The sequence below is a fragment of the Jaculus jaculus genome, chromosome 10, assembly GCF_020740685.1.
Source record: "Jaculus jaculus isolate mJacJac1 chromosome 10, mJacJac1.mat.Y.cur, whole genome shotgun sequence".
Lineage (NCBI taxonomy): Eukaryota > Metazoa > Chordata > Mammalia > Rodentia > Dipodidae > Jaculus > Jaculus jaculus.
Window position 1 is genome coordinate 3475448 of NC_059111.1, and position 20581 is coordinate 3496028.

Consider the following 20581-nt stretch of genomic DNA (forward strand, 5'->3'; position numbering starts at 1 on the left):
ATGGGACACATCTTTAATCCCGGCAGAGGTAGGAAGATCTCAGTGAGTTCAAGACCAGCCTTGGACAACAGAGAGTTCCAAGTCAGCCAGGGAGCTGGGTGTGGTGGTGCACGCCTTTAATCTCAGCAGAGATAGGAGGATTTCCATGAGTTCAAGGCCACCCTGAGACTACACAGTAAATCCCAGGTCAGCCTGGGCTAGAGCAAGACCCTACCTTGGCGGGAAAAAAAAAAAAAAAAAAAGCCTGGGCATGAGTGAGACCTTACCTCGAAAAAACAAAAAACAGGGTAAAATAAAGATAACTTGTATGTTTTCTTTCTCTCCAATACAACTAAATTCAATTCTCTCTTCACACCAAAATAATATTTACTGAAATTCATATAGCCTATGGATTCTGCAGCAATAACTCTAGAATATTTTTGTCTCTACTTTTTTTTTTTTTTTTTTCCAGAGGTTGGCTCTCACTCTAGCCCAGGCTGACCTGGAATTCATTATGTAGTTTCTGGTTGGCCTCAAACATCCTACCTCTGCCTCCCAAGTGTTGGGATTCAAGGCCTGAGCCACCACACCCAGCTTGTTTCCAGTTTTTGGACAAGGTGTGTCTTGTAACCAGCTTATCTTCAGTCGAAGTTAGCTAGCTTCCTGCCACAGCCTCCTGAGTACTAAGAGGACAGGCCTGCATCACCACTTCCAGCTACACCTGTTTGCTGTTACTGCTTTTTTTCCCCCCTCTATGGAGCCTGGACTGACCTTGAATTTTCAATCCTATTGCCTCAGCCTCCAGTGGACTGAGATTACAGGCTTGGGCCACCTGGCCAGCTTGTTTATTTCTTTTTAAAAGCTGTGAAGATCCCAGAGTGGTGGAGCTCGCCTTTGATACCAGCACTGGGGAGGCAGAGGTAGGAGGATCTGTGAGGCCACCCTGAGACTACATAGTGAATTCCAGGTCAGCTTGGGCTACAGGGAAACTCTACCTCCCCAAAAAAAGTTGCATTCCATAGGAATGGAGGCAGGAAGATTAGGAGTTCAAGGTCACCCTTAGCTGCATAGCTAGTTGGTCAAAAGTAAAGGGTTCCACAGAAATGGAACTGCTGCACCTTTTTTCTTTTTAACAGAACCTTTACAAAATACAGTAAAGCATAAAGAAAAATAACTCGTGTACAGCTTCCCACCTGGAGAATCACTTTTACAATGGTAAAATCCAGTGAGCTTACTTCCAATACAAATTCCAAATACAATTGCCTGCTCCATGATCTAGTGTATAGAATTGGTTAAAGGGTTATATTTTTAATATTTTTTTATATTTATTTGCCAGCAGAGAGAGGGCAAATGGGCACAGCAGGGACTCTACCCACTGAAAACAAACTCCAGATGCATGTGCCCCCTTTTTGTGCATCTGGCTTTATGTGGGTACTGGGGGATAGAACTCAGGTCTTTAGGTTTTGTAGGCAAGCACCTTAACCGCTGGGTTAGCCCCAACATCTTATTTTTATTTATTTATTTGAGTGGGAGAAAGAAGCAAAGAGAGAGAGAGAATGGGCAAACCAGGGCTTCCAGCCACTACAAATGAACTCCACATACATGTTCCACACTGACATCTAGCTTAGGTGGGACCTGGGGAACCGAACCAAGGTCCTTTGGCTTTGCAGGCAAGCGCCTTAACCACTAAGCCATCTCTCCACCCAAAGGGTTATTTTTCGTTGTCTAGAAGGAAGAGAGGTGAATGGTAATAGGGTCTTACCCATACTGAACAAGTGTTCTTCTACTTAGCTACAATCTCAAACTTTTGAAATTTTATTTTAAAACAGGGTTCCACTAAATTGACTAGGTTGGCCCCAAACTTGACATCCTCTTGCTTCAGCCTCTTTAGTACCTGGAATTATGGTAACACATCACCAAATATGTCTTAAGAATTCCATCTCAAAAGATAAATAGAAGGGCTGGAGAGGTGGCTTAGCGGTTAAGCGCTTGCCTGTGAAGCCTAAGGACCCCGGTTCAAGGCTCGATTCCCCAGGACCCACGTTAGCCAGATGCACAAGGGGGCGCACACATCTGGAATTCGTCTGCAGTGGCTGGAAGCCCTGGCGCGCCCATTCCCTCCCTCCCTCCCTCCCTCCCTCCCTCCCTCCCTCTCTCTCTCTCTCTCTCTCTGCCTCTTTCTCTGTCGCTCTCAAATAAATAAATAAAAATTTAAAAAAAAAAAAGATAAGTAAAAAATTCAATAAAGGTGGGTGTGGTAGTGCACGCCTTTAACCCCAGCACTCTGGAGGCAGAGGTTGGCTGTGAGTTCGAGGACACCCTGAGAAACTACGTAGTGAATTCCAGGTAAGCCTGGGCTAGAGTGTGAGCCTACTTTAAAAAACAAAAAAATTCTTCCTCAGCCCCTATAAAATAAAATTAAAAAATAAACAAGCCAGGCATGGTGACTGAACCCTGTACCCCAGGTCTAAGGAGCCTGAGGCAGGAGGGGTGCAGTGCATCTTAGGCCAGGTTAGGCTATACGTAAACCAGGGAAACCAGAGCTAAAATAACAAGACATTGCTATCTCAAGATAAACACGCAAGCAAACAAAAACTCCACTTAACATAACATACGTTTACTTTTCGGTCCGTCCTCCTAGGGGCTAAACTCAAGGATGTGATTTTAAAAAAAAACGAGAAATGTGAGGCCTGAGGCCAAGGGCATGAAGCGCCGCCGGGACCTCTCGAGCGATCCCCGCCGTCCGTGACCTTGCTGGGGGGAGGGCCAGGTGACTCCAGCGGTCCGGCCAGGCCCACCCGGTCACCGAGCAGGACCTGCGAGGCCGCGCACGGATCCCCGCGGGCTTCCCGGAAGCCGCTCCGACCCGGGCAAGAGGCGAAGGCGGCGGGCGGGCGGCACCGCTTCCGAGGCGGGCAGGGCTCGGAGGAAGGGAGCGGGTCCCGAGCTGCGGAAGCCCGGCGGTACCCTGGCACACCTCCTCTCTCCGGCGCGGCTCCCCGGGGCTCGCGTCACGGGCTGGGGCAGGGGACGCAGCCCACTCCGCACCATACGGCTCCGCTTCGGGAGCGCGCGGCCGCAGGGGCCCGGGGAGGCCGCCGCGCGCCGGGGAGCGGGGTCCCCGCCGAGAGGAGGGAGACCGACTCCGCTCGGCCCGCGAACGAGCCGGGCCAACAACGCCGGCCCGTGGCGCCAAGCTCCCCGCGGAAACGTACCTGACAGGGCAGCGCCTCCGCCCGGCGCCGGCGTCTGTCACGGTGGCGGCGGTCACAGCTCCGGACGCCAGTGACGCCTCTCATAAAAACAACCTGCTCCCTCCCGGGCGTCCCCAGCTGGGAAACGGCGTTAAAAGGCATGCCGGGAATCGTAGTCCCGCTAGCGCCTTCTCCTGGGCGGTGGTGGCAGAAAGAACTACAGCTCCCGAAGAGCAGCGCGGCCCGCCTCCCGGAGGCTGCAGGCAGACGGGCCCCGCGGCTCTTCACAGCCCGGCTCCGAAGCCGCGGACGGTTGCTATGGAGACGGGCAGCCACCACGGAAAGAGTTGCAGTTTCCCTCCACTGGACATCCCGCCGAATTAGTTGGTTGCGTTCAAACCACACGGAGCGGCCGACTACTCGCCCTGCTGGCGTCGGCTAACAGGCTGGTCCCCGAGCCCTAGCCCGGCCCATCGCCATCGCTGCAGGGAAACACTGCTTTTCCTAAGAAGTTATCAAAGAAGATGGTGAGAGTGACCGACTGCGACTGGGTTTGTTTGGGTGGAGAGCTACGTGTTTTTGAGTGTTGGCTTCTTGCCTAAAATTTGAGGTTCTACGTATCACGCCTTTAACCCAACCCTCGGGAGGGGAGGTGCAGTGGGTGTATCACGAGATCGAGGCCAGCTTCGGGCTACACAGCGAGTTCCTGGTCAGCCTGCGAGGGGTGGGGGAGGTAGCAGCTACTCCCACTCACCCCGTTTTCTAGGTAACCGCCGAGCATTTGTATTGCAAACAAATACGCGTTGTTAATTCATTATTTCTCTTAAGTATAAAGGCAATTGGGGGTTGGTATACCCTGTGACCCATTACAAACCACCGGCCATGGTGTAAATAAAACAAATATTTTATAGCCAGGCGTGGTGGAGCATGCCTTTATCCCGTCACTTCGGAGGCAGAGGTAGGAGGATCACCGTGAGTTCGAGGCCACCCTGAGACTACATAGTGAATTCCAGGTCAGCCTGGGCCAGAGTAAGACCCTATCTCGAGAAACCAAAAAAGAAAAGGAAAAATTGTGTTTTATATTGCTGATCTAGCTGGGGTGGTGAGCTGGGGTGGTGAGGAAGAACCAGGGGCCTATGGTAGTAGGCAAATACTTGGATAAAAACCCAGTCACATGGGAAGTGGTGGTGCATGCCTTTAATCCCAGCACTCCAGAGGCAGAGATAAGATCTCTGTGAGTTCGAAGCCAGCCTGGGACTACAGAGTGAGTTCCAGGTCAGCCTGGGCTAGAGTGAGACCCTATCTCGGGGAAAACAAACAACAACAACAAAAAAAAAAACACCAAACCCAGCCCTGCTACCTTCGTTTAATGCACAGGGTGGCTTGTCTAAAAGCAGGTATGAGGACAGAAAAAAACACAATGCACTTACACTCACTGCTAATGTAAACAGTGGGAAGTTAAGTTTCCTCTCCCTCTTACTGGTGATTAAGTAAAAAACGAAGCCGTTCAGAAAGGTGGTGGGCCCTGTATAGACAGAAATGTGCTTCACAATTGAACCTGGTGTATATGTGTGTTTTTTAATTATCCCTTCTGTAATAGTTATTTGTATTACTGAATGGCTTGTTCCCATTTATCTTTTCTGGTGTTTTCATTTATTTATTTATAGGGTTGTTGGTTTTTTTCTTGGTGGCTTTCTTCCCCAGGCTGACCTAGATCTCCTCTCACAGGGATCCCCTTACCTCAGCCACCCAGGTGGTAGAACTAAAAGTGTGTGCTACCACACCCACCCCTTTAACCTATGCTGCTTTTTTTCTTTTGGTTTTTGGAGGTAGGGTCTGACTCTAGTTCAGGCTGACCTCGAACTCTCTATGTAGTCTCAGTGCTGACCCAGCACTTGGGAGGCAGGGGTAGGAATATCACTGTTCGAAGATACGACCTCAAAAAACCAAAAAAAAAAATAATATATAAAATACTAAAATAAATAAAGATTTAAACAGACAAACAGTAAAAGAACCTAAGAAAATGTGCGAGGGCGAATGACAGGATAAATGTAATTTTAATGTGAGTGACTTCTTCGTGTCTTCTAGGATAAGAAAAGTACTTCAGTTTTCAATTCAGACACAGACCTGAAACCTGGCCCTCTGCCACCTTGTGTGAACCCTGGCAATCCCGTGTTTTCCTGTATGTTGGACCCAAAGACCCTCTGTACAGCGACATCTCTATCTGAGCCTCAGATGATTATGTATAAAACCAGCGCAGGCCACTGTGGTGCATTCTCTCCTCTGCCGCAGTTCCTCCCCTGCAACTACAAGCCCAAGGAGCAGGCGTTTTCCAGCTTCATCAGAGCCACAGGCTTCTATCAGAACAACAGTCTGAACACCGGGCCTGACCGAAGCCGAACCATTGACTGTCCTAGTTTTCAACACACTCTGTGAAGATGTGCTACTCAAGAAAGTAGGTATTAAATGTACGACTAAAGTAGCTAATTTGTGATATGAAAAGATTAAAATAAAAAGTACTTGAGTACATATTTTTAAGCTCTCTTTAAGAAATAAAACTTTTTAACTGATAACGATCTCGTGATTTTATTTATTTACTTAAAAAGAAACAGAGAATGGGCATGCAGGGGCCTCCAGCTGCTGCAAATGAACTCCAGATACATGTGCTACCTTGTGCATCTGGCTTATATGAGTACTAAGGAATCAATCCTAGGTCCCTAGGCTTCTCAGGCAATGCCTTAACTGCTAAGCTATCTCTCCAGCCCTATTTATTTATTTACTCATTTATTCATTCATTCATTCAAAGTCAGGGTCTCATTATGTAGCCCAGGCTGGCCTAAGATTTGCTGGTCCTTCTGCCTCAGTCTCCAGAGGTAAGACACCACACCCTACCTTACACAAACATGCCCAAAGCTAGGCAGCCATTGTGGGACACCTGTAATTCCAGCACTCCGCCAACTGAGGCAGGAGGATCCACAGTCGAGGCCAGCCTGGACAACTTAATGAAAAGCCAAAAAGCCGTCTCCCTGACCATGGGAGGATCACCTTGAGTTCAAGGCCACCCTGAGATTACACTGTGAATTCCAGGTCAGCCTGAGTCAGAGTGAGGCCCTACCCCAAAAATAATAATAATAAAGATTGTCTCAAAGTAAATATGAACTGAAGTTCCCAGAAAAAAGCCACACCTGTGCTAAAGATTCCACAAGACTGACAGATAAGACTTCTGGGATCATGAAGAGTTGATATGATTGACCGATAAGGACTTCTGGGATTGTGAAGAACTGATATGCTACTGATTCTGAGCCAAATTATCTCTGGCTGCCTTTAGTTCCATAATAGCCATTCACTGCCCACCACTGTCTGTCCTGACATCCTAGTGACTATCAAGTACAATTAACTGTCCTTGACCAACACAAAAACTACAATGACATGACACAGCATTTGAGACCTATAGCAGAACCCCCCCACACTTTTTTCTTTTAAATTATTTTTGTTATTTTTACTTATTTATTAGAGACAGAGAGAGGGAGAAACAGAGGGAGAGAGAGAGTGGGTGCACCAGGGCCTCTAGCTACTGCAAACGAACTCCCAACACATGTGCCAACATGTACATATGGTCCTTAGGCAAGTGCTTTAACCTCTAAGCCATCTCTCCAGGCTCTCCCCCAACTTTTGCTGCAACCCCCCTACCTGATGTTTCCACCCATGTATTTGAAAGTGACATGTTGGGCTGGAGGAATGGCTTAGTGGTTGAGGCGCTAGCCTACAAAGCTAAAGGACCCAGGTTCAATTCCTGAGGACCCATGTAAAGCCAGGTGCACAAAGTGGTGCCTGCATCTGGAGTTCGTTTGCAGTGTCAGAGACCCTGGTGCTCCCATTCTGTCTCTCTCTGCTTGCAAATAAGTAAATAAAAACATTTTTTTAAAAAACGACATGTTGGGCTGGAGAGATGGCTTAGCGGTTAAGCGCTTGCCTGTGAAGCCTAAGGACTCCGGTTCGAGGCTCGGTTCCCCAGGTCCCACGTTAGCCAGATGCACAAGGGGGTGCACGCGTCTGGAATTCGTTTGCAGAGGCTAGAAGCCCTGGCGAGCCCATTCTCTCTCTCCCTCTATCTGTCTTTCTCTCTGTGTCTGTCGCTCTCAAATAAATAAATAAATAATTTTTAAAAAATCTTAAAAAAAAAAAGTGACATGTTGTTAGGCATGATGGGCTAGCATATGACCTAGCCTCAAAAAAAAAGGAAAGACAAATTAGGGCTAGGGAGATGGCTTAGCAGTGAGGTGCTTGACTGTGAAGCCTAAGGCCCAGGTTCGATTCCCCAAAACCCATGTAGGCCAGATGCACATGGTGACACATGCATCTGGAGTTCACTCACAGTAGCTAGAGGCTGTGGTCCACCCATCCTCTCCCTTTCTCTCTCACAAATAAGTAAATAAAAATATTTTTTAAAAAGAAGAAGAAAAATTAGCCAGGTGTGGTGGTGCACACCTTTAATCCCGCACTTGGGAGGCAGAGATAGAATTTCCATGAGTTCAAGGCCACTGTGAGACGACACAGAGAATTCCAGGTCAGCCTGAGCTACAGCAAGATCTTACCTTGAAAACAAAAAAGGAGAGAGAGAGAAAGAAAAATTAGCCGGGCATGGTGGCACACGCCTTTAATCCCAGCACTCTAGGGAGGCACGGGTAGGAGTTTCGCCATGAGTTCGAGGCCACCCTGAAACTACACAGTGAATTCCAGGTCAGCCTGGGATAACCTTACCTCAACCCCCCCCCAAAAAAAAGAAAGAAAACTTACCTTCACCAGGCAGTGTTATGAAATTTGATCAATATTTTGGGAAAAATAATATTAAATAAAAATTGTAAGGGGTGCCGGGTGTGGTAGTGCATAACTTTAATCCCAGCACTTGAAAGGCAGAGGTAAGAGGATCACCATGAGTTCTAGGCCACCCTGAGACTACATAGTGAATCCCAGTTCAGCCTGAGATAGAGTGAGACCTACCTTGAAAAACAAAACAAAATTGTAAGGGTTGTTGGGCATAGTGGTGCACACCTTTAATCCTAGTACTCAGGAGGCAAAGGTAGGAGGATTGCTGTGAGTTTGAGGCTACCCTGAGATTACAGAGTGAATTCCAGGTCAGTCTAGGCTAGAGTGAGACCCTACCTCAAAAAATCAAAACAAACAAACAAAAAAAATGTATACAGGTTGAGGGCCTGGACTGCAGTTCCTAGAAAAAAAAAAGGGTGGGGGGCTATGCCTGAACATTTTACAAGGGTGGTTATCTGATCAGGTCAGAGATTGTAGGAGGTGGAATGTGCAGGTTGATTATCATAGGCCATTTTAGCCTCCTAAGTAACTGTTTTATTGCCCACCTCTGTCTGTTACCCAACATCCTTTGACAATTGGCTAAATCCTTTCAGAAGGTACAAACCGACCCCCTAACCACCACCAACCCAAAAGCTAAGAATGTCATCAGACAGCATCTGAGGCCTGTAGCAGAAACTCCTCTGCTTTGCTGAAACACCTACCTAATGTTTCCCAAGTATTTGAAGACTTGATTTATGACTGCTTTTGTTCTGTTACTATAAATTTTTTTGTTTTGTTTTGTTTTTTTTTAAGGGTCTCTCCCTCTAGCCCAGGCTGACCTGAAATTCACTATGTAGTCTCAGGGTGGCCTTGAATCCTACCTCTGCCTCCTAAATGCTGGGATTAAAGGCATGCGCCACCACACCCGGCTCTTGTTCTGTTATTATAAATCTTATACCTCATGGGAACATGGTATCTGGGCTAACTGGTCACTCATACTTGGTTTTAGAATAGAACTTGTGAGGTGAGCTTCGGTTTTGGGTTTTGTTGTTGTTGTTGTTGTTGCTTGTTTGTTGTTTAGTTTTTCAAGGTAGGGTCTCACTCTAGGTCAGTCTGACCTGGATTTCACTTTGTAGTCTCAGGATAGCCTCGAATGCACAAAGATCCTACCTCTGCCTCCCCAATGCTGGGATTGAAGATGTGTGCCACCACATCTAGCTCCAACCTGCCACTTTTAAAAAAATTTTATTTTGCTGGGTGTGGTGGCACACGCCTTTAATCCCAGCACTCGGGAGGCAGAGGTAGGAGGATCACCATGAGTTCAAGGCCACCCTGAGACTACATAGTGAATTCCAGGTCAGCCTGAGCCAGAGTGAGACCCTACCTCAAAAAACCAAAAAAAAAAAAAAAATTTATTTTTACTTATTTATTTGAGAAAGAGAAAGAATGGGCATCACAAGGTCTCTAGCTACTGCAAAGAAACTCCAGACGCACACACAACCATGGGCATCTAGCTTACATGGGTACTGGGGAATCGAACCTGGGTCCTTAGGCTTTATAGTCAAGTGCCTTAATCGCTAAACCATCTCTCCAGCCCCCAACCTGACACTTTGAGTTGGCATGACCATGAAGTTCTCTCCATATTTATCGCGAATTTAATCCATTACTTTTCTACTGCCTCATCTCTTCCTTTCCTGCACATGAGAGAGAATTCTGAACTGACCAATTTGCTTTTGGGTCTTTGCGTCTGCTTTCCTCAGCTCTTGTCCATGTGTAAAGCATCCCTGACTTGATTAGTTAAGTGTGGCCAGACTCAGAGTCACAGAGTAAAGCCCAGCATGGTGCCTCATGCCTACAGCCCCAGCACTGGGGATCTGAGGCAGGAGGATCGATCACCATGAGTTTGAGGCTAGCCTGGACTACATAATGAATTCCAGGCCCCAGTGCTACTGTAACCTTAAATAGTACATAGTAGGGGAAAAAAATGTAGTTCTATGTATTTGGAAACTAGATAAAAATATTTCAAATATTTTTATTTGAGAGAGAGAAGGTGAGGGAGGGAAAAAGAAAATGGGTGCGCCAGAGTATCCAGCCATTGCAAACGAACTCCAGATGCATCCACTCTGTACATCTGGTTTACTTGGATCCTAGGGAATTGAACCTGGGTCCTTTGCAGGCAAACACCTTAACTGCTAAGCCATCTTTCCAGTCCTGGAAACCAGATAAAAATTTATCAATACTCAGCCAGGAGTGGTGGAGCATGCCCTTAATCCTAGCACTCAGGAGGCAAAGGTACAAGGATCACCATGAGTTCGAGGGCCACCCTCAGACTACATAGTGAATTCCAGGTCAGCCTGGACTAGAGTGAAACCCTATCCCTTAAAAACAACAACAACAAAAAAAAAGTTATCAATGCTGATTATGGTAAAGTCAACCACTCAGACGTTGGAATATTATATTTAGTATAAACAAAATAAAATAATGAAAGAAAAACTAATTTTTTTTCTTTTTTGTTTTTTCAAGGTAAGATGTCACTCTAGTCCAGACTGACTTGGAATTCACAATGTAGTGTCAGGGTGGCCTAGAATTTATGGTGATCCTCCTACCTCTACCTCCAAAGTGCTGGAATTAAAGGTGTGCACCACCACGCCTGCATAAAATTCTTTTATTTAGGACTGGAGCAATGATGGTTCAGTGGCTAAGGCACTTCTTGAAAGCCTAGTAGCCCAGGTTTGACTCCCCAGTACCCATGTAAAGCATGATGCTAAGTGGTCTGGAGTTCTTGCAGTGGTTGGAGGCCCTGGCATGCCCATTCACTCCCTCTCTCTCTGCTTGCAAATAATTAAGTAAATAAATAAATTAGTATTTTAAAGTGTTTTATTTTAAAATTCTCTTTAAAAACTCCCCAGTAAAGTAATCTGGAAACCATACCAACATTTCTTTCCAAGGGCAAGTGTCATCCATGAACAATGTGTATATTATCATGCTCATATGAGAGGAAGTAATACCCTCACTCCTGTGCTGGTTCAGAGAGCACTGAAGAGCAAGGGACCATCCACAAGTTCCTCATGGCGCAGCTACTCCTGAGCAACTCCCCACTCTGCACCTTCTTCACCTACTCATTTCTAGCGGTCGGTCATTAGGATGTGAGCTCTGTTCCCTGAATCACACTCCGAATCTTCTGGGCATCATTTTGCACAACCGTGTTAGCTGGATCAATCCGAAGAGCAGCTTCGTAATCCTGTAGGCCTGTAGTTACATGGCAATAATGATTCTCTTATCTAGACAATACTTTCACTTTACTTATTTATTTCTTTGAGGCAGGGTCTTATTCTAGCCAGGACTGACCTGGACCTCATTCTGCACTGTACCCAGGCTGGTCTTAAAGAACTCACAGAGATCTATCTCAGCCTCTTAAGTGCTAGGATTTTAGTTATTTGCTTATTTGTTTGGTTGGTTTAGTTTTTCAAGATAGGGTCTCACTGTATTCCAGGTTGACCTAGAATTTACTATGTAGTCTCAGGCTGGCTTTACACTCATAGTGATCCTCCTACCTGAGCCTCCCAAGTGCTGGAATTGGCGTACATGCCCAGCTTCCTTCAGTTTTGAGTCTGGGTCTCACTCTGTCCTTGTCCAGACTGGCTTTGACCCTCCCAAGTGCTGGAACTAGAGGTGTGCACCACTCCCCAGGCAGGGGTATAGACTTTCTGACTTACAACGGCTTCTCCCTTCATTATTTTATATATTTTATTTGAGAGAGAGAAAGGGAGAATGAGCATACCAGGTCTTCTAGCCACTGCAAATGAACTCCAGATACACACACCACCTAGTGCATCTGGCTTATGAGAGAACTGGGGAATCAAACCTGGGTCCTTAGAACCTTAACCGCTAAATGATCTCTCCAGCTCCTCAAATAAATACGTATTTTTTTGACAAAGCCAGGCATGGTGGTATATGACTTTAATCCCAACACTCGGGAGGCAGAGGTAGGAGGATCACCATGAGTTTGAGAGGCCACCCTGAGTCTACATAGCGAATTCCAGGTCAGCCTGGACTACAGCAAGAACCCGCCATGAAAAACCAAAAACCAGAATGAAGCCTGGCATGGTGGCACATGCCTTTAGTCCCAGTGTTCAGGAAGCAGAGGCAGGAGGATCATGAGTATGAGGCCACCCTGAGATTACAAAGTAAATTAGATCAGCCTGGCCTAAAGTGAGACCCTATCTTAAAAAAAAAAAAAAAAAAAAAAACAAATACTGAGGCAAGGTAGGAGGAACACCATGAGTTTGAGGCTAGCCTGAGACTACAGGGTGAGTTCCAGGTCAGACTGGGCCATACCTCAAAACAACAAACAAACATAAAAATGCATTAAAATAAGTAAGAAAATAAATAAATCCATGCTACAACTGTCTTCCTTCTTTTCTTATTGAAGACAGGGTCTTACTACGTAGCCCTGGCTGGCTCACACTCATGGTGTCTGTCTCCTGAGTGCCAAGCTTCCAGGCGTGCACCGTCACAGCCAATCTATGTAGTGCAGAGTGCCAGGAATTGACCCCAACTGAGTGACATCACAGCTCCCTCTGTCTCTTACCTTCCACATATAACTCTAGTCGACAAAATGCTGTGCCACGGCGGACATGGGCCTTTATCCTGGCATTAGCATTGTCTGCAACGGGTGGTGTCAGCAACTCCAGTGCCTTGAAAAAACACATGTAAATTGGGCATGGTGTCACACACCTTTAATCCCAGCATTTGAGAGGCAGAGGAAGGAGGATCACTGTGAGTTCAAAGCCAGCCTGGAACTACAGAGTGAGTTCCAGGTCAGCATGTGCTAGAGTGAAACCCTACCTTGAGAGAGACAGAAAGAAAGAGAGAGAGAATGAGTATGGGCATGTTAGGACCTCCTGCCACTACAAATGAACCCAGGCCATCAGACTTTCAAGCAAGAGCCTTTAATTTTTAATCGCTGACCTACCTCTCCAGCCCCAAACTTCCCAACTTAAGTGTGTGTGTGTGTGTGTGTGTGTGTGTGTGTATGTACTTTTTTCTTAATATTCAAACAAAGCTGGGCATGGTGGCATGTCTATAATCCCAGAATTTGGAAGGTTCAGGGTTCAGGGGAACTGAGAGTTCAAGACCAGCCTGCATTACATAGCAAAGTTAAGCCAAAACTAAGCCAAATAAAAAAGGCATTATGGCTGGGCATGGTAAGTGCACACCTTTAATCCCAGCACTCAGGAAGCAAAGGTAGAAAGATCTTTGTGAGTGCAAGGCCAGCCTGAGACTACATAGTGAATTCCAGGCCAGCGTGGGCTAGACTGAGAACCTACCTCAAAAAAAAAAAAAAAAAAAAAAAAAAAAAGGGCCAGGCATGGTGGCACACACACCTTTAATCACAGCCCTTGGGGTAGGGGACAGAGGTAGGAGGATCCCTGTGAGTTCAAGGCCACCCTGATACTACATAGGAAATTCCAGGTTAGCCTGGGCTACAGCAAGACCCTACCTTGAAAAAAAAAAAAAAGAAGAAGAAAAATCATTATGGGGCTGGAGAGATAGCTCAGGGGTTAAGGCACTTGTCTGCAAAACCTAATGACCCAAGTTCAGTTGCCCAGTACCCATGTAAAACCATATGTACAAAAAGTGACGCCTGCCTCTGGAGTCTGTTTGCAATGGCTAGAGGCCTTGGCACACCATTCTCTCTGTGGCAAGGTATGGTGGTGCACACCTCCCAGCACTTGGGAGGCAGAGGTCACCCTGACACTCCATACTGAATTCCAGGTCAGTCTGGGCTAGAGTGAGACCCTACCTTGAAAAGGAAAAAGAAAGAAAGAAAGCCATTATTAAGCACTGTGATCCCAATCTCAATACTTGGAAAATGAAGCTAGCAGGATCAGAGAGGAAAGTCTTCTTAAACTACAAAGCAAATTCTAGAACACTCTGGGCTACATGAGACCCTGCTCCCACATACACTTATTTACTTAAGAGAGAGACAGAATAAGTACAACAGGGCCTCTTGCCCTGCTGCAAAGGAACTCCAGATGCATGTGTCACTTTGTACATCTGGTTTTAGGTGGGTGCCGGGGAATCAACCCCTGTCCATTAGGCTTTGTAAGCAAGTGCCTCTAACTGCTGAGCCAACTCTCTAGCCCAAGACTCTGTTTTTAAAAAAATGCTGAGCTTGGTCCTGTTACTAGGGAGGTTGAGACAATGGAACCACAAACTCAAGGCCTGACAGATTACGAACAAGGGCAGGAAGAGGTTGGACTGATTACAGAAGCCAAGGCCTCATACTTGCTAAGCAGCTCTACCAATGAAATACATGCAGGCCAAGTCCAAGATCACATCCAAACCAATAAACAGAAGGCTAAATGTTTTGTCTTCTGCCCACCCCCCCGCCCAGCCCCTCAGCCAGTTCTTGACTATGAGAAGCAAGCACTCCAAAGCCTAACAGCACTCTAGCCCAGGTTGGCCTGGAACAGAAGGTGGTTCTCTCCCAAGTGCTGGCTCTCACAGGCTATCAAGGTAAAGCATCATATATTAATACACACATACACATATGGAAAGAGACAGATACCTTAGAAGAATCTTCAATGGTCTTGTATAAATTTTTCAGTTTCAGATGGCAAGCAGCCCGATTCAAATATAATAATGGAATCTTGTTATTTAATCTTAGGGCTAAATTGTATGCATTAACCGCTGCCAAATAGTCTCCTGTTGCAAACAGTTTGCTAATGAATTAAAAACAAAAGAAAGGGGCAATGAAACACTGAAATGAAAAAAAGAAGTAATGTCGGGCCCTCTTTAGCAAGTGGATGGCTGACATGCTACACTCTGGGGTGGAGACTCCTGACACGGACTCTTTCTCTTAGTTCATAACCCTGGCTCCTCAACCCCCACCTCACCCAAAGGTATCACCAAGCAGCTTTTTACATCAGTAGGCACCTTCCCATGCTCTGTGCCTCAGTGAGCCACTCAGGGATAGGATGGTCTGAATGAAGCTAGTGATTTTGTTTTCAAAGTTGGAGAATGAAAACTTGGGAAAACTTCTCCCCCTGCTGGATATGAGTGAAGAAAGCACACAGGCAAAATTGTTGCTGTTGGTTTTCAACACTATGGGAGAAACTATAATTAGGATAAAGCTGATACAAGAAAATACGAAAGGGCTCAAAAGGCAGAAGGATGAGTTGGGTGTGGTGGCCCACGCTGCTTTAATCCCAGTGAAGGACTCAGGAAGCCATAATAAGCTTCAGAATCATCAATAGGCCTAAGTTTCTGCTTCCCAGCAAGGTCAGTTTCCTGATAAGGGGGAATAGACTGTCTGCACCATGTGTTCCTGTGGTCATAGATAAAGTTTGCTTAAAATAAGTTTGTTTAGCCGGGCGTGGTGGCGCCTTTAATCCCAGCACTCGGGAGGCAGAGGTAGGAGGGTTGCCATGAGTTCAAGGCCACCCTGAGATGACAGAGTTAATTCCAGGTCAGCCTGGACCAGAGTGAGACCCTACCTCAAAAAACAAAAAACAAAATAAGTTTGTTTAAAGTTCCTCAAATACACATAGCCAATTACAATAGAGGTTACGTAATCTTCTTGGAATCCCCCAAGCCCCCAGCCCACCAGCTTTGCCCATCAGTATCCTAAACCTATCAGAAAAATACAAGTGCAGTTACTGCTTAAATCAACCAATCATGTAACCAGTCTCCTACTTCTTTGTTCAAATCCCTATAAAAACCTGCCCCCAGGCTGCTAAAGGCTCTGATATGGATCCACTGCTTTGGTGAAGTTAAGAGCCCGAGCTTAAGCCTGAAGTAAAGCTCTTTGCTGTTGCATACGCGTCAGACTCTCAGTGGTCTTTGGGGACTCTGTGATCTGGGCATAACACCAGCACTCTGGAGGTAGAGGTGGGAGGTAGAGGTAGGAGGATTGGGGTGAGTTACACAGTGAATTCTAGGTCAGCCTGGACCAGAGTGAGACTCTACCTCAAAAAACAAACAAAAAAAGGCAAAACAAAAGTTTACTCTGGTAAACTCCCATATGAACCTTAACCTGAAGTAAAAGCACTTTTGCCAGGCGTGGTGACACACGTCTTCAATCCCAGCACTCGGGAGGCAGAGGTAAGAGGATCACTGTGAGTTCGAGGCCACCCTGAAACTACATAGTGAATTCCAGGTCAGCCTGGGCTAGAGTGAGAATCCACCTCAAAAAAAAAAAAAAAAAAAAAAAAAAACCATGGGGAGGGAGGGAATTACCATGGGATATATTTTGTAATCATGGAAAATGTTAATAAAAATTTAAAAAGAAAAACCCACAAAACAAAACAAAAAAAAGCTGATTGACTCCTTAGACTTATATGTATGTATGTGTATGTATGTGTGTGTGTATATATATATGGCTATATAATTTTTTTTGTTTTGTTTTTTGAGATAGGGTATCACTCTAGGCCAGGATGACCTGGAATTCACTATGTAGTTTCAGGGTGGCCTTGAACTCATGATGATCCTCCTACCTCTGCCTCCTGAGTGCTGGAATTAAAGGCATGTACCACCATACCCAGCCTTTTAAAATATTTTTTTTAATTTTTATTTATTTATTTGAGAGAGACAGGGAAGACAGAGAGAGAGAATGAGTGTGCCAGGGACTTCAGCCACTGCAAACAAACTCCAGATGTACGTACCACTTTGTGCATCTGGCTTATATGGGTCCTGGGGAATTGAACCTGGGTCCTTTGGCTTTGCAGGCAAACACCTTAACTGCTAAGACATCATTCCAGTCCTTGACTACTTCTAATATGAAGCCTAGTGGTGAGTAGCGCATGCCTTTAATCCCAGAATTTGGGAGGCAGAGGTAGGAGGATCACCATGAGTTCGAGGCCACCCTGAGACTACATAGTGAAATACAGGTCATCCTGAGCTAGAGTGAGACCTTACCTTGGAAAAACAAAAAACAAAAACAAAAACAGAAGTTCGGGCTGGAGAGATGGCTTAGCAGTGAAGGCGCATGCCTGTGAAGCCCAAGGACCCAGGTTCAGTTCTCCAGGTCCCACATAAGACAGATGCACATGGTGATGCATGTGTCTGGGGTTTGTTTGTAATCTGGAGTTTGTTTGAAAGCCCTGGTGTGCCCATTCTTACTCTCTCTCTCACTCTCTGTCTGACTCTAATGAATAAATAAAATAAAATGTGTTCATGCGATTAAAAAAAAAAACAGAAGTTCAAGGTTAGAGCTGGGGAGATGACTGAGCAGTTAAAGGCGCTTGCTTGCAAAGCCTATGCTCTGGGTTCAATTCCCCAATACCCATGGAAAGCCATATGCACAAATTGGCACATGCATCTGGAGTTTGTTTGCAACGGCAAAAGACCCTGGTACACCTATACTCTCCCTCTCTCAAATACATGAAAAATATTTTAAAATTTTGTTTTGTTTTTTTTGAGGTAGGGTCTCACTCTGGCTCAGGCTGACCTGGAATTCACTATGTACTTTCAGGGTAGCCTCGAACTCACAGTGATCCTCCTACTTCTGCCTCCCAAGTGCTGGGATTAAAGGTGTGCACCACCATATCCGGGTCATATAAAAAATTTTTTACAAATCAAAATTAGGTTAGGGATATAGCTCAGAAGTACAGCACTCACCTATTCACCATGAGGCCCTAGATTCAATTACAGGGGCACAGATATGAATGAATGAGTGAATGAAGGAAACATCAGTGTTCCTTAATGAAGGAATATCTACCAGGGTAAATTAGAGTTGATCTTGGTAATGAGTATTCATAATCCCAGTACTTGGAAGGCAGAGGAGGCAGGATCCCCACAAATTCAAGGTCAGCCAGGTTTAACTTAGTAAGTTGTAGGTCAGCCAGGGCTACATAGTGAAACCTAGTCTCAAATAAAAACAAACAAAGCCTGAGCTGGAGTGAGACCCTACTTCAAAAAACTGAAAAAAAAAAAAAAAATCAAGCATGGTGACTCACACCTGGAATTCATGGGTGATCCTCCTCTCCTACCGCAGCCTCCCAAGTGCTGGTATTACAGGTATGCGCCACCACACCTGGCTCCCACTGTCTAAAAAAAATAAATAAAATTAAATATATATATAATTTGTTGTTTGTTGTTTGTTTGCAAACAGAAGTAGAAGAGATACAGACAAAGGGAATAGGTGCGCCAGTGCCTCCAGCTGCTGCAAATGAACTCCAGATACATGGTCCACTTTGTGCATCTGGATTTATGTGGATACCAGGGTCTCTAGGAAAGCCTTGAACTTTGGATCCTCCCACCACTACCTCACAAGTGCTAGTACAGATGTGCACGGCCACGTGTAGCTTATGCAACACTGGGTGTCCTGCCTGCTAGGCAAGCACTCTATCAGCTAGGCCACATTCCTAGCCCTGAGAGCTGTACTGAATTGTTATTATCTGACTTACAACCTACTTTCCTTTTTCCTTCAACCAGTCTGGATTCCTTTCTTCTTCTTTTAAATCACAAAATTCAGGAATATCTGTGTTCATCGCTCTTCGAGCCTCAGCTTGTTTGTGCAGCCACTACAATGAGAAAGACATGGTGTGAAGAGACTGTTGTTGTCTATATATTATTGCCCTGAAATAATCAAGACTGGGCACTTCATAAGAAAAGGGGTTGCTTGAAACCGGGCATGGTGACACATGCCTTTAATCCCAGCCCTCGGGAGGCAGAGATAGGAGGATGGCTGAGGCTTCGAGGCCACCCTGAGACTCCATAGTGAATTCCAGATCAGCCTGGGCTAGAGTGAGACTCTACCTCGGAAAACAAAAAGTGGGAGGGGGTTGCTTGAGCCAGCATGGTGGTGCATGCCTTTAATCCCTGCACTTGGGAAGCAGAGTTAGGAGGATCACTGTGAGTTCAATGACAGACTCACACTACATAGTAAGCTCAGGTCAGCCTGGACTAGAGACCCTGCCAAAAATAGAAAAATAAAAAAAATTTTAAAAGGTGGGGGGCTTATTTTGTTCACAGGTTTGGAAGTTAAAGGTCTAAGACTGAATGGCTCCATGAGGTCAGGCTCTGTCATAAGCTTTTTTTTCTGTATTACCACGTGATAAATAGCATCATGTCACTGGAGCATGTGTATGTGTGTGTGTGGGGGGGGGGAGAGAGAGAGAGATGAAGAAAGCAGATGGAGCCGGGCGTGGTGGCACACACTTTTAATCCCAGCACTTGGGAGGCAGAGGTAGGAGGATCACCATGAGTTTGAGGCTACCTTGAGACTACATAGTGGATTCCAGGAGAGCCTGAGCTAGAGTGAAACCCTACCTTGAAAAACCAAAACTTAAAATAAAAAAGAAAGCAGGTGGGAAGGGTCAGGCTTGCTTACAGCAACCTACTCCAGTGGAAACTAACCCATTCCTCAAGACCAGTATTAACTCCTCCTGAAGATATGAGCACCATGACCTCCTCACTTTCCATAAGTCCCACCTCTTAAATATCTACCAACTCTGAGCTGGGCCTGGTGGCACAAATCTACAAACCCAGCTACTCACTGAGGCAGGTGTATCACAAGTTCAAGGCCCACCTGAGCCACAAGAGGAAGATCCACCACCTCCAAATACCTTTATTTATTATTTACTTATTTAACACAGAGAGAGATAAAGAGAGAGAGAGAGAGAGAAATAGGCATTCCAGGGCCTTTAGCCATTGAAAATGAACTCCAGATGCAAGTGCCACTTTGTGTATCTGGCTTTATGTGGGTACTGAGGAATGGAACCCAGTCCTTAGGCCCTGGCATGCCAATTCTCTCTCTCTATTTGGGTGTATGTGTCTCTCTCTCTTTATTTTTATTTTTATTTTTTGGTTTTTCTGGGTGGGGTTTCACTGTGGCTCAGACTGACCTGGAATTCACTATGTAGTCTCAGGGTCACCTCAAACTCACAGAGATCTACCTCTGCCTCCTGAGTGCTGGGATTAAAGGTGTGCGCCACCACACCCACCTCCTTAGGTTTTTTCAGTCAAGTGCCTTAAGTACTGTGTCATCTCTCCCCAGCCCCGTATTTTTTTCAAGATAGGGTCTCACTTTTGCCCGGGCTGACCTGGAACTCACTCTATAACACCAGGCTGGCCTCAAACTCACAGTGATCTTCCTATCTCTATGCCCTGAGTGCTGGGATTAAAGGCATGCAACACCACGCCCAGCAATACCTTTTGGAACTAGGCTTCTAACACATGAACCTCTGAGAGATGTTATGCTTTGGATTTTAATGTCCCCCAAAGTCCACATGATAAAGGTGTGGTCTCCAGACACAGGCACTATTGGGGGGGGGGCAGAATCTTTAAATGATGGGATCTAGGATGAAGTAAGCTAAGTCACTAGGTGTGAACTTGAAGGAGACTTTGCCCCTGGCCCTTCTCTCTCTGCTTCCTCTGCCATGAATGAGCAGGCTTCTTCCACCATGTGCTTCTGCTGCCATGTTCTGCCACAGTCCAAAAGTCACAAGGCCAACCAATCATGGACTGAAGCCTCGGAAAGCATGAGCCAAAACCTTCCTACTTCTATGTTGATTTTCTCAGGCACATTGGCACAGCGAAAGGAAACCAGCACAGGAGGCACCACATCTAGCTATAGCTGACACAAAGGTCTTACT

At 45.8% G+C, this 20581-nt stretch overlaps 3 protein-coding genes across 7 annotated transcripts in view; 1 reads left to right on the forward strand and 2 right to left on the reverse strand.

Annotated features, from left to right (window-relative positions):
* The window catches only part of Ccpg1 (cell cycle progression 1), a 44874-nt gene extending 41578 nt beyond the window's left edge, over positions 1-3296 (reverse strand). The window contains exon 1 of one of the 2 annotated variants that reach the window (XM_004662485.2): positions 3195-3296. The gene's annotated coding sequence lies outside the window, so the exon portion shown is untranslated. Of the gene's footprint in view, positions 1-2594; positions 2612-3194 lie in introns of those variants that run through there. The other variant, XM_045159929.1, reaches the window with a different exon arrangement.
* A 140-nt stretch (positions 3297-3436) lies between these two features.
* C10H15orf65 (chromosome 10 C15orf65 homolog) lies at positions 3437-5746 on the forward strand. The gene is made up of 2 exons (XM_045160873.1): positions 3437-3700; positions 5262-5746. Exons 1-2 carry the CDS (start codon positions 3698-3700, stop codon positions 5607-5609), a joined length of 351 nt encoding a protein of 116 aa, XP_045016808.1. The 5' UTR covers positions 3437-3697; the 3' UTR covers positions 5610-5746.
* Positions 5747-10131: 4385 nt separating this feature from the next.
* The window catches only part of Dnaaf4 (dynein axonemal assembly factor 4), a 28213-nt gene continuing 17763 nt past the window's right edge, over positions 10132-20581 (reverse strand). The window contains exons 6-10 of one of the 4 annotated variants that reach the window (XM_045160656.1): positions 18399-18508; positions 14554-14707; positions 12571-12676; positions 11099-11228; positions 10132-10190 (exon numbers count right to left, since the gene is read on the reverse strand). In XM_045160656.1, the coding sequence (XP_045016591.1) occupies positions 11119-11228; positions 12571-12676; positions 14554-14707; positions 18399-18508 (480 nt within the window). In that variant the 3' untranslated portion in view covers positions 10132-10190; positions 11099-11118. Of the gene's footprint in view, positions 10191-10879; positions 11229-12570; positions 12677-14553; positions 14708-18398; positions 18509-20581 lie in introns of those variants that run through there. The other 3 variants (XM_045160658.1, XM_045160654.1, XM_045160657.1) reach the window with 3 other exon arrangements.